The sequence below is a fragment of the Phoxinus phoxinus genome (genome assembly GCF_949152265.1).
Source record: "Phoxinus phoxinus genome assembly, chromosome: 17".
Classification (NCBI taxonomy): Eukaryota; Metazoa; Chordata; class Actinopteri; order Cypriniformes; family Leuciscidae; genus Phoxinus; species Phoxinus phoxinus.
Genome location: NC_136892.1, coordinates 17218734 through 17236346, shown reverse-complemented (window position 1 = coordinate 17236346; position 17613 = coordinate 17218734). Strand labels below are relative to the sequence as shown.

General features: G+C 38.4%; 1 protein-coding gene across 3 annotated transcripts in view; it reads left to right on the top strand.

Annotated features, from left to right (window-relative positions):
* The window catches only part of caln2 (calneuron 2), a 42352-nt gene extending 27868 nt beyond the window's left edge, over positions 1–14484 (top strand). The window contains exons 5-6 of one of the 3 annotated variants that reach the window (XM_079587247.1): positions 11116–11272; positions 12560–14484. In XM_079587247.1, coding sequence (XP_079443373.1) covers positions 11116–11272; positions 12560–12687 — 285 coding nt within the window. In that variant the 3' untranslated portion in view covers positions 12688–14484. The remainder of the gene's footprint in view (positions 1–11115; positions 11273–12559) is intronic. The other 2 variants (XM_079587248.1, XM_079587246.1) reach the window with 2 other exon arrangements.
* Positions 14485–17613: the final 3129 nt, after the last annotated feature.

Genomic DNA, 17613 nt, shown 5'->3' with positions numbered 1-17613 from the left:
TAGACCAAGCTAATTATTATTCATGGTCTTTTCTTCTAAGCCTTTGAGCTGGCCATATAGTTTACAAACAATGTAAACCTGTCAACAACAACAAAAACGTATGTGGATAGTATAGTCTATAAGTTGATTGGGTTATAATGTCCTGAAAGCATGGTGTCCTCGTGGATTAATTGGTTTGTTTCGAATCAGCCAGTGTTATTTTGCCCTCTGTGTAGTATTCATGTGAGCAATGGACAATAATCCTGTCTCTGTTCTGTTCTGAAATCTGAGAGATATTTTTTAGACAGATAAAATGACAGAAAGAGGAGGAGTGGGTGTACAGTGACAGAATGGAAAGAGAACGAAAAAAGAGAGAAACTAAGAGAAATATGAAAAATGCAGTGAGCCAAAATGAAAGGAGCTTTCTCGAGTATCCCCAACAGTCACCACATCGTTAGGAAGTGTGTCTTTTATTTCCAACTCACCACAACTGACAACTCAATTAGGCCGTGAATCAGCCCGGCACTGTCCTGTCCTCCTCCAAGTCCAGCCCAGATGAATGACACCAGCATCTCTCTACTATTGTCTGCTTGTATAGCCAGCGGCATTAATGCTATCGAGCCATAGCTGTCTGATAGTAAACTAAAACCCTCTGTGGAGGCATTTAGACAAGGCAGCATGACAAACTCAGCAGGACTGGAAGCACAAATGTTCACTTTTCAGAGCCATGTGTGCTGACAAGTGTACAAGGGAGATTACCACCATAGGCCGTGAATTTAAAATACTGCTAGCTGTTAACAACACAAATTATCTGTAACCACCATTTTATATATAATATATATACAGTGCATCTGGAAAGTACTTGAAGCGCTGTGAATACTTTCCGGATGCATGCTGTTTATATATATTTTTTAATGGTTTTGAAGAAAGTCTCTTTTGAAATGTCAAAGGAATAGCATTTAAAAAAAAAAATAGAAATATTTTGTAACATTAAATCTCTTTACTGTGACTTTTGATCAATTGAATGTGTCCTTGCTGAATAAAAGTATTAATTTCTTTCATTTTTATATTTATATTTTAGGGATGTGACGGTAGAAGAAAATTTTCCCACCGGTTAATCGCTGTGTGACAACAATGGTAATATCAGTATCACCGGGGGGCGGGGGTAGGGCGTTGGAGTTTTTCCCTTTTTTGCACCTGGCTTTTAAATCGCTAATTCAAAAGCAAAACTAACATGCGCACGGCCGCACAGGCATTCATAGCGGTGCGTTTTTCAATAAATTTATTTGGAAGTTGAGCGCGAACACACACTCGCTCATTGTGAATGCCTGTGTGCATTTTACTTTCGCTTTTGAATTAGCGCCAATTCGGGGGCAGCAGTTGCTTAAATGGTGGGTTCATTATTATTCTTAATGAAAAACACAACAAAACATTACAATGACAAACTCACTTAAATAGGCACTTTTACATTTCGCTTTGAAACAAAAATTTACGCCGTTGGGCGAAGTGAGGTGAAATCTGACTCTTGCTGCGACTTTTGGTCAGCTCACGCTGAATTGAGCAGGCGTGTTGTGTTTTTAATTGTCTCTTCTCTAACTGAACTAAATGCTTTTTATTACTATAAAAAAATCTAAACGACGGTGGGGGCGGTGCTGCGGTGGGCAAGTAATATAACTGGTGTTGCGGCTGAACACCGGTAACTATTGCAGCAAGCCTATTATATTTAAATAATACACAAAAACAGGAAACATGTACCACTAAACTAAAGCAACACTACATACACATTTCTTTTTCGAAAGAGTGTTTTTTTACAGCAATGTTCAGTTACACTCACCTGCCACTTTATTAGATATACCTGTTCAACTGCTCATTAGCGCAAATATCTAATCAGCCAATCACATGGCAGCAACTCAATGCTTTTAAGCATGTAGACATGGTCAAGACGATCTGCTGAAGTTCAAACTGAGCATCAGAATGGGGAAGAAAGGCGATTTAAATTATCTTTGCTGCGTTCATGCCATGTCATAAAGACCGTCATTTAAAGATGACAACACGTGATGTACTCTGAGCTGTTTACGAGCTCAGACTGGGAATTATGAATTTGTTGGCAACACTATGAACTCCTAAATGAATCTGCAGTGGTCAGGTGGTACAGCTGTCAGCTTACATGTTTTAATTATGAGCTCTACTAGGACGTGAACACACTTAACAAGTTGAAATATCATATTTACGGTAATTACGAATTACGTTAAATGCACCTTCTGAACGTGACATGGGATTTTCACACACAACCATCTCTAGGGTTTACAGAGAATGGTCTGAAAAAGAGAAAACAACCAGTGAGCAGCAGTTCTGTGGGCGAAAATGCCTTGTTGATGCAAGAGGTCAGAGAATGGCCAGACTGGTTCCAGCTGATAGAAAGGCAACAGCAAGTCATATAATCACTCGTTACAACCGAGGTCTGCAGAAGAGCATCTGTGAACGCACAACACTTCGAACCTTGAAGTAGATTGGCTACAGCAGCAGAACACCACACCAGTGCCACTCCTGTAAGCTAAGGAGCTGAGGCTACAATTCACACAGGCTCACTCAAATTTGAGAATAGAAGACTGGAAAAACATTGCCTGGTCTGATGAATCTCTATTTCTGCTGCAACATTAATATGGTAAGTTTAGAAAACAAAAAAACAAACAAACATGAAAGCATGGATCAATCCTGCCTTGTATCAATGGTTCAGGCTGGTGGTTTAATGGTGTGGTGGGGGATATTTTCTTGGAACTCTTTGGACCCCTTAGTACCAATCGTTTAAACGCCACAGTCTACCCGAGTACTGTTGCTAAGTCTGACCATGTTGATCCCAGCAGGAAAAAGCTCAAATCATCTGAAACTGGTTTCTTAAACATGGTAATGACTTCACTATACTCAAATGGCCTCCACAGTCACCAGATCTCAATCCAACAGAGCACCTTTGGGATGTGGTGAAATGGGAGATTCACATTATGGATGTGTAGCCAACAAATCTGTAGCAACTGCGTGATGCTATCATAATATGGACCACAATATCTGAGGAATGTTTCCAGCACCATATTGAATCTGTCACAAATAATAAGGCAGTTCTAAAGGCAAAAGGAGGTCCAACCTGGTACTAGCAAAGTGTACCTAATAAAGTGGCTGGTAAGTGTAAATATTATAAACGATATTGTTTTATTTATATATAGATAGATAGATAGATAGATAGATAGATAGATAGATAGATAGATAGATAGATAGATAGATAGATAGATAGATAGATAGATAGATAGATAGATGAGGGGAAAGCATTTGAATATAAAGTGCAGCAAGGCATAATATATTATTTCACGAACCAGATGAATGACTGTCAATGCGCGGATCACTCAGAATGCAGACAATTTCTGACACAGTTTTCCAAGCATAATTTTTCTATTATATAGCTGCATGTGGACAGAAATCACTCATGGCAATGTTATCTTCTCCATCTTGCATTCACTTAACACTCGCATTCACTTAACTCACACATGTGCTTCCATTTCTTCACTCCCATTGGCAGTCGCAGCTCATTTGCATGAAGTGAAACTTTTCTCAACTTTGTTGCATTGCTGGACATGCCCATGATTGCTTCGGGTCGCCATAAATCACAACGTTCTAATTATTTTATCACTGCATATGGCTGTATGTCAAGACACAACTCTTTGAGAAGAGAAATGTGAATGTACATTGGTTAATGGCACCTGTTTTCTGCTTGTAACTCTCGGCTGCTGGTCTGTAATTATCCTGTTGATTGCCTTCTATCCTCTAGGACACTTCAGCTAATGGGAAGAGGATGAAAGTAGGACAGATGCATTGCTTCGTTCACACTGGCAGTCATTAACATGATGCGATAACAATCAGGCCCACGAGCAGATGGGTCCTAACTATGTCAAATGTCACATGTGGAGACTGTGACAGAGACACTGCATTAGTTATGTCTTAGACCTCGTAATCCACTCGTCACCCTTGTCGGTTTTGACTGTGCAAGTGTTTTTGGTTTATGACTGATGAGTACTGTATGCATACATGAACATCTAGGTGTGTGTGTGTGTGTGTGTGTGTGTGTGTGTGTGTGTGTGTGTGTGTGTGTGTGTGTGTGTGTGTGTGTGTGTGTGTGTGTGTGTGTGTGTGTGTGTGTGTGTGTGTGTGTGTGTGTGTGTGTGTGTGTGTGTGTGCTATGATCATACTTGACTCTGAGCAGTGACATTTAAACCAATATTTAGCCAGGTCATGGTGCAACAAGTAGTTAATCTACTATAGCTGCTAATAGAGTAACATTGTGATCATATGATCATATAACACACACACACACACACACACACACACACACACACACAGAGAGAGATTTGCATGTATGCATACAGTACTCATCAGTCATAAACCAAAAACACTCGCACTAATGCACTACCGGTACTAATGCAGTGTCTCTGTCACAGTATCTGTGTGTGTGTGTGTGTGTGTGTGTGTGTGTGTGTGTGTGTGTGTGTAGCCAGGTCATGGTGCAAGTAGTTAATCTACTATAGCTGCTAATAGAGTAAGTAGAGATAATATTGGCCCAGGGTTTGTGGAGATGAATGAAAATGAGTTCATGTGAAGTAATGGAAGGCTGGTGAACCCCAGACCCTCTGTTACAATCACCCTGCTCCCAAACGCACCATTCACGCCCAAATGCCATCTGTTCAGTTCACACTTCCCAAAGAGACAGTTGCAGAACTGGCAGCTGAATTACAGGCTGTTAGCCTTGGAAATGATTTCACAGAAGACCGTTATATGTGTGTGTTCGCGTATGTACTAGTAGTTCAAGGGTATACATCAAGTTATAGAAGAGGCATATCACTGCAGTTCCTCAAACAATTTTTCAGTGCTTTTTTGGCACACAGTAATAAGATGTTGGAGTCTCTGATAAGACACCACAGACGGTCCCTGCTGATGTCTTGACGGAGTGATATAGTATCGATTGGCAGACTGTTTGAGATATTCTTCTGAATCATCTTGTCTTGATTAAGGATCCGCTTAATTGGATACATCTGTAGCTTTAAGGGGCCATTAAAAAAATACCCAGATAAAAGCAGCAGATAAAAAAAATAGACCTATCAATTTAACATGTTAGTTGAATACAGTTAGTTATTTTAAAAATTAACACATTTTATCTATATTCCAGATTGAGAAATAGGGAGAAATAATAATAAAAAATCCTTACATGCAGTATATGCAATTTGCGCTGAAGTACAAGCAGAAGAAGTCATTAAACAATTTCGGGAGGAGTACACCCATCTAATTTTCTAATTAATACCAGGATATTAAAGCAGCTTCTTACTTCTTTGGCTGGATCCCAAATGGCACCCGTTTGAGTTCACACTTGGTGACGTAGGAAGTGCAGACCTAAGGGTCGCTGGCCTCGTGTCCACGCGAGAGTGTATTTTGGGACAGGCTTGATGACATCATGCCACCGAAAGTCAAACAGCCACGAAACTCCTCCCCTCATTTATCTGATTGGGCGTTCGCAATGATTCCTAGGTAGGTAACTTGTATGGAGGGTGCTTCGCCGAAGTCCGCATCAGGGGCACAAAGGCGCTGCTCGCGAGCACACTTCTGAGCGCTGACAAGGCGGGACACCCTACGGTCTCGTACACTTGGCGAGCACGCGCAATTTAAGGCCACGAGACCGCGAGTCCACATGAAGTGTGCCATCCAGCCTTCCTGCCATCAGTTCTTTCTGCATTTGGCCCGCCGTCCGACTTTCAGGAAATTTCGCTTTTTTCCTCCGAGACAAACTCGTCCTTTCCCAAACTGAAGCTCAGAAGCAAATCATCACACAAACCAGGACGACTTACCTTCAACCCTCCACAGCCAGAGCCTTTATCCGCGACCACTGTTTCCTCGTCCACCACTCATCCCAGCCGTCAGTCTACCGTGGTCGCAGGCCACCCCAATTGTGATTCTCACCCTCATCAACAGGTTTGCCAAGTCCACGGTCTTGAAATTTGAGTTTTCAAATTTCAGATATGATCGCTGGGCTACTTTCTGGCTATTTTTGATTGGCCTCAAACAAGCCCATTTAACCCTTGCCTCTCTTTAAGCTATTTACACGCCGTCCAAAGACATAGTTGTCGCCTCATATTAGCCCAAATTTACCCTAAATCGCAGTGTGAGCTCTCTCATCCGGATGCCACACAGGCCTCCCGTTCGAATGCAGTGTGAGATTTGTATCATATACAATGGGCTCTTATGTTCAAATCGCAGTGTGGGCCCTCCCGTTCTAAAGCAGTGAGAGCCTATACTGTTCGGATGCAGTACGGGCTCCCCCCTTCCAAACTGCAGTGTGATCTCTCATGTTTATTATCATGGGGTATTCTTTCGTATTACAGTTTGAGCCTTCCATTCGAGTGTTTCGCGACTGCAAATGCCAGAATCTCCCCGCCTACAGGGGATGGACCCTTGCACTCTCATAGTTCAGGCCCTCACGTCAGGAGGGAATAGGAATACCATGCAAGTTATTTTATGGTTTCCTTTTCCGCTATCTTCAGGGGTCCAATTTGGCTGGGCTGTTCTTCCCAGGTTAGAAGCACCTGCCACTTCTGTGAGATTGGCAAGCTTTACATTCTGTAATTCCAAGACTCCATGTTGTGGATGCAGCGGCAGGAATCTCTACAAACTCCGCGGAAAACCTCCAGTCCGCAGACAACTCCCACAAGAGCTAGACAACTCACTGCAGTGCCCCGCAATGTCTCCCATTAATAGTATTCCTTCCAATTGAATTTGTTCACCAAGTGTTTTGGGAGGCCTCTCAGACTGCTGAGCCAATTGCATGTGCCAATTTCACTCAAATAGCTATTAGCATTTCGATCTGGTAAATTCTGCTTCCTTTCTGAATTTTACTTTGCAATTTTGGGTGGCAAATTGGAGCTTGAGTAGAATATCCTCTTCAAGCCCCTTAATAGCGGGCAGCAAGCCAAAACTGTTCACCATATACGCCAAGATTATATGGACACACAAACTTGTGAAGTGAGGTTATTAAACATAATTTCGGCAGGAGTATGCCCATCTAATCTTCAAATTAATTCCAGGATATAAAAGCAGCCTCTTCTTCCTGGCATCAGTTCTTTCAGCATCCCTTCTCCTCCTGTTTGTATTTCGTAGTAGTCCATAGTAATATAATGTAATGTAATATAATAGTCATATTGAGATGAAATATAACTTAACACAATCATAAGGCAGCACAGAGAAAGCGCTTTTTGCGTACATGTGGTTTTTTTTCATAAATTTTAGTACGAACGTTTTTGGTGAATCACAATTTGTTTGTGAAAATGTTTGTGTCACGCACAAATTTGTGCATACGCATGCTTAGAGAATGAGACCCATTGTTTGTAATTTACCCATCTGCCACAGCATTGTCTTTATTTTATTTTTCGTTTTTAAGTATTAAGGGCATGCGATTAATCAGTCAGCGTTACATATAATCAATTTGATATATTTTTAATAGAATGAAAGCCATATAATAAAAGTACATGAACATATTGATTTGATCAATGCAAATAACTTAAGCAGGGCTAATTCACAAGTTTACAATTTACATATAATCCGATAAAGGTTATGCATATTTGGTGTGCTGTCCGATGGGAGGGTTCCAAGCTCGGAATTGGCCCGAACCCATGTTGGGATAGGAATAGTTAGAAGAGAGGAGAAGTGATTGATATATATATATATATATATATATATATATATATATATATATATACACCTCTTATCTTGCTAATTGAGTTGGTTAACTGAATGTGCTCCTCCCTTGTTAATTTGGTTAATTGTCTGAACGTGCTCCTCCTGAACTTTGTTAATAAAATCTAATTTAGTACAAATTTCACATCGATGCTGCATCTGTAGCCAGCTGATAAGGTCCTTCACCCTTCTCTCCTCACATCAGTGTAGCTTATCTCTCCAAATCAGCATTAATATGGCTGAGTTATAGAGGGGAGCAGGCAGACAGGAATGAAAAGGAAAAAGAGAGCTCCTTTTTCATTGTGACAAATGTGTCTGGATACCTTCAACACGACATTTACCGCCTCATCCCTTGCTCAGTGGGTCAACCAAAGACATCAGCCTCTGACAGATTTCTCCATAGCCCATCTCCCCCAACGTGCAGATCCGCTTAGCCGTGTGACATGAGAGCTGGCCACAAACCAGACACTTAACACCAGGTTTGGTTTAGTAGGGGAAGGAAATAGCAAACAGTGAGCAAGACACAATTGCTGTGTTCCAAAACCTAATGAGCTGCACAGAGAAATAATTTTGAATCTTCTTAGGCATGTAATGAATAAAAAAGTGTGTATGCAAGATGATCAATGTGTAAATTCACAACAATTTGGCAATAGTTAACAGGCATTTTACCTCTCTGAATTTGTTTATTAGTATGAATTTGTTTGTTCAGTCTTTCTTTATGAGACCTCTCCCAAATCATTTCACAGAGGTATTTTCATTCTCACATTAATCATGTACCTGCCATGTAAATGAGAGCGTTCAAGTAATTGAAACGTTAATCACCTTCTCTGAGCGGTACTTCAGGATTGATGGTCAACGGTGGGAATCAATACAGGCTTTCACTGCCACCACTGCAAAAATAAGCAACACAGTAAGTGTAAATCTGGAATAATCAGAGGCCTTTCAAATGCCTGTCAAATCAAACAGACTGCGTGGATTACAGCCAGCAGTCACACACACACGCACACACACAAACATTAGCATTTACTCACGCACTGCAGACCTCCTACAAGATCGCTCCTTTATTGATGTCATCAATAAAGTCAAATGGAATGTGCAAGAAAAAGAAAATCATGTGACAATATTTTTTTCTGTGCAAAGAGTGCAATTTTCTAAAAGTAGCCTAATGTTTTAGTTACAGATGTGCAAGTCTGGCAAGAAATACCTCATCTGTTATTTAGTAAAACGAAAAAGATATAAAATTATACAAATATAAATATATATATATATATGGATCCCAATATAATATATATATATATATATATGGATCCCAATATAATATATATATATATGTGATTTTTGAAAGAAAATGCGACAGTGACACTGAAGGCTGCTGGCTGCTTTAAAAAATTCAGCTTTGTCATCACAGGAATAAATTCTATTTTAAAATATGTAAAGTATATATATATATATAAAATGTTTTAATAATATTTCACAATATTACTGTTTGTATTATTATTAGAAGTAGAAGTAGTAGTAGTAATAGTCTTCCCTAGCCCCACAGCTCATGGATGCGTCTGTGTGGTGCATAGTAATAGACTCTTACAGTGTTCTTTTCAAATCATCTCATTAAAGTCTGCTATGTTACCATAATTAAAATTTGTTTTCAAGCAGACACTAAGTAAGTTCAATTATGTTTATAGAGAGCTTCAACACCTGAAACAACTTGCAGTAAATTGCCTCACTTAATGCCATGCAGGTTTCGGTCATGTGAAGGGCTAGAACATTAGAACTGATCCATGAGGTACTACATCAACATCCCTTGTTAGCACAACAAAGATTCAATCCCTTGTTTTTATTGCACCATATTTTTGGCCTAGCTGTTTATAGGCAGTAGAAAGCGGGTAGCTTACTCTTTCCAAATAAGGGAAAAATAGTCTAATACAAGGAATGAACGTCAAGACATCAATAGGTCTCTTTCATATAGATTTCTTTCAGAGTGAGAGAACAGACAGTGCTGGAAAATAACTGAATTTGGAGTTGAAGGGATCCCATGAGAGTATATGTCTGGGTGGGTGTGAACAGCTAAATGACAGAGATACACACTCAGTGCTGTCGTCTCGATCCTCAGAAGAGACAATCCCAGCTGATAATGTCTCATTGAGGCTTCACGCATGGCTTTGTTTAAGTGACATTCTCTGACAGGCCTCAGTGATAACATCAGATAACCATTGGTTCTGCATCTGAACTGAATCCCCAGGTGCTTCTAAAGGGCACAAAAAACATGTGTGTTTGCAAGGGGTCAAGGTTTGGCTGGTTAGCATGGTCAGTTACTGGTGCCATAACCACACCATCTGAGGGCGAAAAGCTTCTTGAATGTCCATTCAAAGGTTGCTGTGTATTCTGATGAAAATAATATCAATATAATTTCGTTATATTAGAGTATTTAACAAGGTTTAAAGGCTCAGGGAAGAAGGAGACTGAGCCCGGCAAACAATCAACGTAACTTTAACAAAACAAAAAAGGAAAGCGGCAGTGGTTTGTTTAGTTAATAATAAGCGGTTATGTAATCACTGCATTTACGTGATGCACATTTTATATGCTTGAGTAGCGTCAATGAAAACACTGGAACGCCCTGCGACAACTTCAAGAAAAAAAAAGGTGTTTGAGTGGATGGAATCATGGAGAAGGACACTCTCAGAGATGTAATACATATTTTCTCATACAGTTCAATAATTTATTGACTCTGCCAAGACAGGATAACACCCCCACCACCAAAGCTCATTCAAGGTCTCTGAGAAAACCCTTGACACAGAGTTTGCTGGGAAATTGGAAAAGTTCAAATCTGTCTCTCAGTGATTCTGAATTATTGAACCAGCCCAAATTTGCCTCTTCTTTTCTTTTTCTTCTTTCATCCAGCTTGAGGTCACAAGTTTAATGCTGTCACTACAAGCATTGCAGTTCAATGAGGACAACGCTAATTGGATGTCTGGAACAACATTTCTTAGTAGTTTTTTTTTTTTTGGTTGAATGACTGCAAAGATGTTGAGAACTATTACACACTTCAACATCAATGTTGATTCACGTCTCAGTTTGCGTCAGAACGATTGTCCAGATCAATTGGTATGTGTGCTGTGCTTTTTTCAATGTGTATCAGATAGAGCAAACACAAGATTGATTGAGCAAGTAAATTGACTAGCGTAGAGTCACTGGATAGTGAACAGCTCCTCTCATTTTTCCTCTCTTTACTAGCTTCACTTCTCTAAACGTTCTGTCGAAGGAAATTCTCAATAAAAAATCACTCTAGGATTTGAGCACTGCCCCACAGAGAAGCATTGACAGCCCAGCCGTGCTGAGATTTGACGACAGGCCTCTTGTGTTTCCACCCTGCAGTTTGACATGCAACAGATGTCCCTGGAGGAGCTCAAACACGTCCTGTTCCACGCCTTCAGAGACCATCTCACCATGAAGGACATCGAGAATATTATCGTCACAGAGGAAGAGAGCTTGAAGGAGAACTCAGGAAACTGCCAGGCCGAATATCAGGGAGGTAAATAGCAAAGAGAACAATTTCATTTATTGATGGATCATGCAACAGTTGTTCACAGACACTGGAAATTTTGCGAAGCTTCAATGAGGTGATGCTTAACTCTGACGGTACTCGAGAATTCAGATCTGTATGAATGCCATTGAAAATGCTGTATTTCCACCTTCACATGACAGTAGAGCACAGCATTGAATGGCCAGTTTTTCAGAAGCCTATAGATGCATTTTTTTTATTCAATTAAATTACAAAGCTGTCTACTTAATGTATTAGGCAATGAAGTACTCCTCCCACGACACATTCGGAATGAATTGGGAAAAAAATTATGGTACAATATAAAATTATTGGTTAATCATTTAGTCATGGTAACAACAACAATCGGTGTATCCAACTAGATGCTTGTTTTTTAAATGAAGCTGAAACCACATTGACTTTTGGCTTCTGCAGGAGCATATATCATCGCTTCACAATCTCAGAGCTCATTGCAGGTCTATGTTATCATTAAAAATCCATTTCTTTATGGATTTTTACTTCCGGACCCAGACTATTGAGATCTATAGGCTGCTGTGTTTGCCTAGAAACTGCCTATTTAATGAGATGAGAGGTCTGTGCTATCCGTGCCTTATAAGTTTTTAATATTTTCTTTACTCCCAGTAAGACATTCCCATTCAACCCATTCTTCACAGGTAAATTTCACCCCCTTTTGAGACATTATTGAACCAGATGTTTTCATCGGCCAACAAAAGTAAAGGGAATGAATGGAATTCAGAAACGGGGATATTATCGTAACGGTTCGTATCCAATTATGTTTCAGCAGTTCAATATTTAATCTCAATATGCAGCAAAGAATAACAACACAAATTGAATGGAATTGAATCTGCTGGGCTGAGAAAAAGGTGAATAAAACATAACAATTTCATGCTTCAAAATCCAATTAGTTTGTCACATTGTTTTAAAATATATCCTTTTTTGGCCCACACTGTGCCCTTAAACAGTTCCACCCGAATATTTTATGCCATTTGTGCGTGTGTGTGTTTGTGTGTGATCATTAGTGTGCGACGTGTGTCGAGTCCAGTAAGGCAGCTCAGCAAAGCGACACGTTTTGTTTCACTTTTGTGCATATTCAAAGCCCCATTATGCACAGAGATCAACAGCACTGCTGGATTATTGTTCGGATGGCTTATGCTCATTGTGTGCTGTCATCTCTTCTCATTGATGTCTAATGCTCCATAGCAGTAACCGCTAGCATCTCCTCTATGTGTCTTTCATATATGCTCTGTTCTACTCCACCAGTGCATTCGAAAAAGAAGAATCGTCAGACGTGTGTCCGCAAGAGCCTCATCTGTGCTTTTGCAATGGCCTTCATCATCAGCGTCATGCTCATCGCAGCCAATCAGATGTTGCGGAATGGCATGGAGTAGCCCCGCCCACTGTGAACCCCCATTGATCTGACCTCTGCTTGAGAAACATGCATTATAAACTCCACTTTCTTTTAGTTTTGAAGAGTGTTGGGGAGCCCACAGTGCAGAGGATGTGAATCCCAAGCGAGTTTTTTCTTTTATATTTATTATGTCGATTGTGATTGTGACTGACTGTGAAACAACAGTGAGGAATGTCCTCCATCAGCAGCTTGACAGGGACATGCAAGGGCTCCTCACTGAATACCATTTAATGCAATAACATCCAGTGTCCCTCTGCACTGCGCGTTTTTCTCATTCCGTGTCTTTAAAAGGCGACGACTTTGTACTTGATCCATTTCAAGCTATGTCAGATGGGAACGATGAGGAGTGACTGGCAGCCTGTCCAACAGAGCCACCGCAGGATGTCTGGCATGAAGAGTGTGTGCATGTTCATCTCAAATGCACTGTCCGATTTGTTTTGAGCCTTACTGTGTTGAAGCTCATTTCTGGAAATCTTTGAAGATATTGTTTATTGTTGAAGGGACTGTTGGGTATTTCCGAATAGCGTACGACCATACTATTAATTTTACCATATGCAGTATACTGTGTACAGTATGCAAAGAAAACCCCTATTACCAAAAAATGCAGGATACAACCTGCATGGAATACTGTATCCCACAATGCATCTGATGAATCTGATATGACGAATGAGCCAGAAGCTATTTCAGCTGATTTTTAACATCTCCTCTGTCATCCAGACTGTCAATACTAAAGACATTTTATATTGGATTAAAAATGCAACATAATAGGCCTACACCTCATTTCCAAGGTGAGGCAAGTTTATTTGTATTGCAACTAATGTTAATTTAAAGTGCTTTACATTAGCATAATTTAGAGAGGGGGAGAGGAGACATTTAAAACAAGTAAAACTAAATATTTATTGAAAGAAACAAAAAATCAAAGTTTGAAATTATAATTGGATAGCAGTCGCTGAACTAAACATGAAGTGTGGTAAAATTAAATGATAACAGCATAAAAAAAATAGTAAGACGTACACAACTGCTCAAAAGTTTGGGGTCAATAAGTTTTGTTTTGGAAAGAAATTAATACTTTGTGGCTCTGTAGTTGAATACTATTATGCGCGTCTCGTGTTTTAAGAGTAAAAGCGCGTTCTTATGCCTTTCACGTCAGACGTCAAAATGTTGTCAAATGGAACAGATAGTGAAACTAAAGTGCTTCTCCTCATGCGGGCGCAGCGTTTAAAGATCATTTCGGATGACTGACATCACAGAATTTACCGGTATTTTGGTGCTGATGCGTGAATGGTCTCTTGCCGGTAAAAAGCCAGAACGCCGTTTGTCGGCAAACAATTTTTTTCCGTGTATTAACTTGCACGGATTAATTGTTCACCACAAGACTAGTAATATCCGCTAACAAAGTAATTAGGGTCAATTTTGATTTCATGCCGACTTTAATGCTGCTCCTAAAGCTCTTGCCTGATCATAACCCTTCTTTTTCCAATTATATTCTTCTGAGTTTTTCTGTCTCTCAGCCGCCCCTTTTTTTTACAGTCTTTTAAATCTCCCTCTTGTTCACTCTCTCTCCTCCCCTATCATGAGTGGACACGCCCCCCACTGCTGATTGGCTACTAGTTTGTTGTGGTGCTGCTCACTGCTCAGTCTACTACCTTTCAACAGCGTTTTTCAGAAATCAAGTCATACGTTGTGATCAAAAGTGGCAGTAAAAACATTTGTTACAAAACATTTCTCTTTCAAATAAATGCTGTTCTGTTGAACTTTCTTTTGTCAATGAATCCTGAAAAAAAAAAATCACAATTTCGACAAAAATATGAAGCATCACAACTGTTTTTAACATTAATAATAGGAAATGTTTCGTGAATCAGCAAATTAGAACGAAGGATCAGTGACACTGAAGAAGACTGGAGCAATGGCTGATGAAAATTTAAGAATAAATTCTAAAATTTAATAAAACAGTTATTTTAAATGATTATAATATATCACAATATTGCTGTTTTACTCTATTTCTGATCAAATAAATGCACCTTGGTGACCAGAAGAGACTTCTTTCAAAAACATCTTCGACCCCAAACTTTTGAATGGTAGTTTATAGTACCGTACTCGTGAGGAGAAGCAGCCTGATTTCTCATTGTTTGCTTCATAATTAGAGTTGCAATGCAAATTATGAGTTATGCTTTGTGGCTGTACATTAACAGGGTTCACATTCTGCAAAGCAAGTGGGATTAATTAAATTCCACACTACTCCATTATGTGGTGCGCCTTGTGTATTATGTGTAAACAGAATTGTCTTTTTAGAAGTCTGTTTCGTTCATTTCATATAATCTCTCGTTTTGTGTCTACACGGAAGAAGAGAGTATAATACTCTCTTTGATATATCAAGGTCTTCTCAATGTTTGCATAATATTGTCTGGTTTAACTATATGACACTGAACTTCTGCGGAAGTGTCTCCTACATAGTTGGACTTTTTGGTCCATTTTGAGTTTTTATTCACTCTCAGGTTCAGAGAGTCAATGAATGCAACATAAATTGCTCTGAATCAACCAGAAGTAAACTGGTCAATCTCTAAAATAGCGCTTTTTCTTTTACAGTTAGAGTCTATGTGTGTAATATAAGTATTTGTCTACCTGTTTGTCTATATATTTATAATGTGTGAGCACATCAGTCTCCCCTGTGTTCCTTATTATTGTGTATACTTACAGCTGTTTGTCACACTCCCCCTATATTGCATGTGTATTTATGCATATAGTGCCACACAAGAGTCGTCTGTTTGACTGTGTCATGTTTGCATGTTCAGAACACTAATGCAGCGCTTTTTCAAGGTCTGTACTGCTTATAGGCATTTGCGGAGAGCATCAGTCTATATGTCTGAACTCCCATTGTTTCCTTCTTGTGAGCAAATCTTATCTGAAACAGTACCAGCATTCTGTGCCAAAATACACTGCAAAGGAAAAGCGGATTATTGGGAAAAGTTTACTGGACAAAGTTCCTGTCAGTTTTCCAGAATTTCACAGCACGGCTTGCTTGATTAAAGACTGGTGCTTTGTATTCTGTCAGTATTTGCTTTGGAATGAGGAAACTTTTGAATCAATGGCTCCATCTAGTGGGCTACAAGATTTGAGGGAAATCCTTGTGATGGGACAGTGGTAAAGTAGGAAACTTTTACTTTTAGCATTGTGAAGTGACACTAGAAAACAAGAAAGAAACAAAGTAACTTTTACCAAAAATAAGTTGGAAACAGGAGTGTAATTCAGTGTAAATTCCATATATATACAGTACCTGTCAAAAGTTTCGAAACAAATAGTTTTAATGTTTTCGGAAGAAGTATCTTCTGCTCACCAAGACTGCATTTATTTCATCAAAAACATGGTAAAACCGTAATATTGTAAAAGAAAACTGCATCATTGAAAATAATTGTTTTCTATTTTAATCAATTTAAAAATTTAATTTATGACAAAGCTGAATTTTCTGAATCTTCAGTGTCACATGATCTTTCAAAAATCATTTTGATATACTGACTTGCTGCTCAATAAACAATTATTATCATTATTATTATTATTAATGTTTAAAACAGTTTTCGCTGCAACATTTTTACGGAAACAATGACACCATTCAAACATTTGTTGTACGATAAAAAGAAAAAACTTTTATCCATCAAGGATGCATTAAATTTATCAAAGGTGACGGTAAAGACATAGTGTTATGAAATAAAATTTAATAAATGCTTTAAAAATGTAATAAGTGTAAATAAATGCTGTTCATTGAACTTTTCCTGAAAAAAGAATCACCATTCCTACAAAAAATATTAAGCAGCAAAAATAGTTTTCAACATTGATAATAATAAAAAATGTTTCCTGAGCACTACATCAGCATATTTGAATGAGTTCTGAAGGATCATGTGACACTGAAGACTGGAGAAATGGCTGACGAAAATTCAGCTTTGCTATCACATAAATAATTTTTACTGAAATAAATCGTGTTTACTATATTTTTGATTAAATAAATGCAGCTTGATGAGCATAAGTGTCTTCTTTTTTAAAACGTTAAAAACATGACAGGTACGGTATCAATTTAAAGTGTTGCACCTTGTTATTTTATTATGTTATTAGAGTATTTGCTATTTCTTTCAATTATCACAAAGATAGATTGGTGGACTAAAGTTTAAAAATGTCCTGCATCATTTTTACTAGCCATTATGCTGCGTATTCCTCTGCTTGTTGCCATTTTGTTGTTAGAATATACAATCTAAAAATAAAAAACTCTAGTTTATGGGCATTTTGAAAATGTAAATCGGTCCAGGTTTTATTTGACACTGTATTTTATATTTTGTTGATTAATAATATTTATGTTTTATATTGGTATTTTATTTATTTTTTAATCTTGCAAAGGTTGATGGAATTTTTAAATTAATTTACTCTCAATCCAGATCCTAACTTCATCTGAATTTGAAGCATGCCAAATAAAATTTTATATGTATGTATTTTTATGGATTATATCAAAAGAAGGATTATTAATATGCAAATACATATACATATTGCATGCAGGATGTGGATTGACAGTCAGATTACAGCAATATGGTTTCTAAACGGGTCTAAAAAAAAAAGGTATTACATGTAAAGAATATGAATAAAAGAAAATTATTTATTGAACATGACAATAAACATATCTTTGCATCCAATTATTGTTATCATCATCATCATTTTTTTTATGTAGGGTTTTATGCCAGTAGGGTTCACAACTGGATTTTCTACAAATAAGACTAAAATAAATGAATTAAATAATTAAAAAAAATATGCACTTCTCTTCTCAAGCTGTGCATATCTACATATGATAAAAGGACCATGAATGAATAAGCCAGTCTTGATTTCTTTAATTTAAAGAATCTGCACAACCATCAAAGCACAGACATAT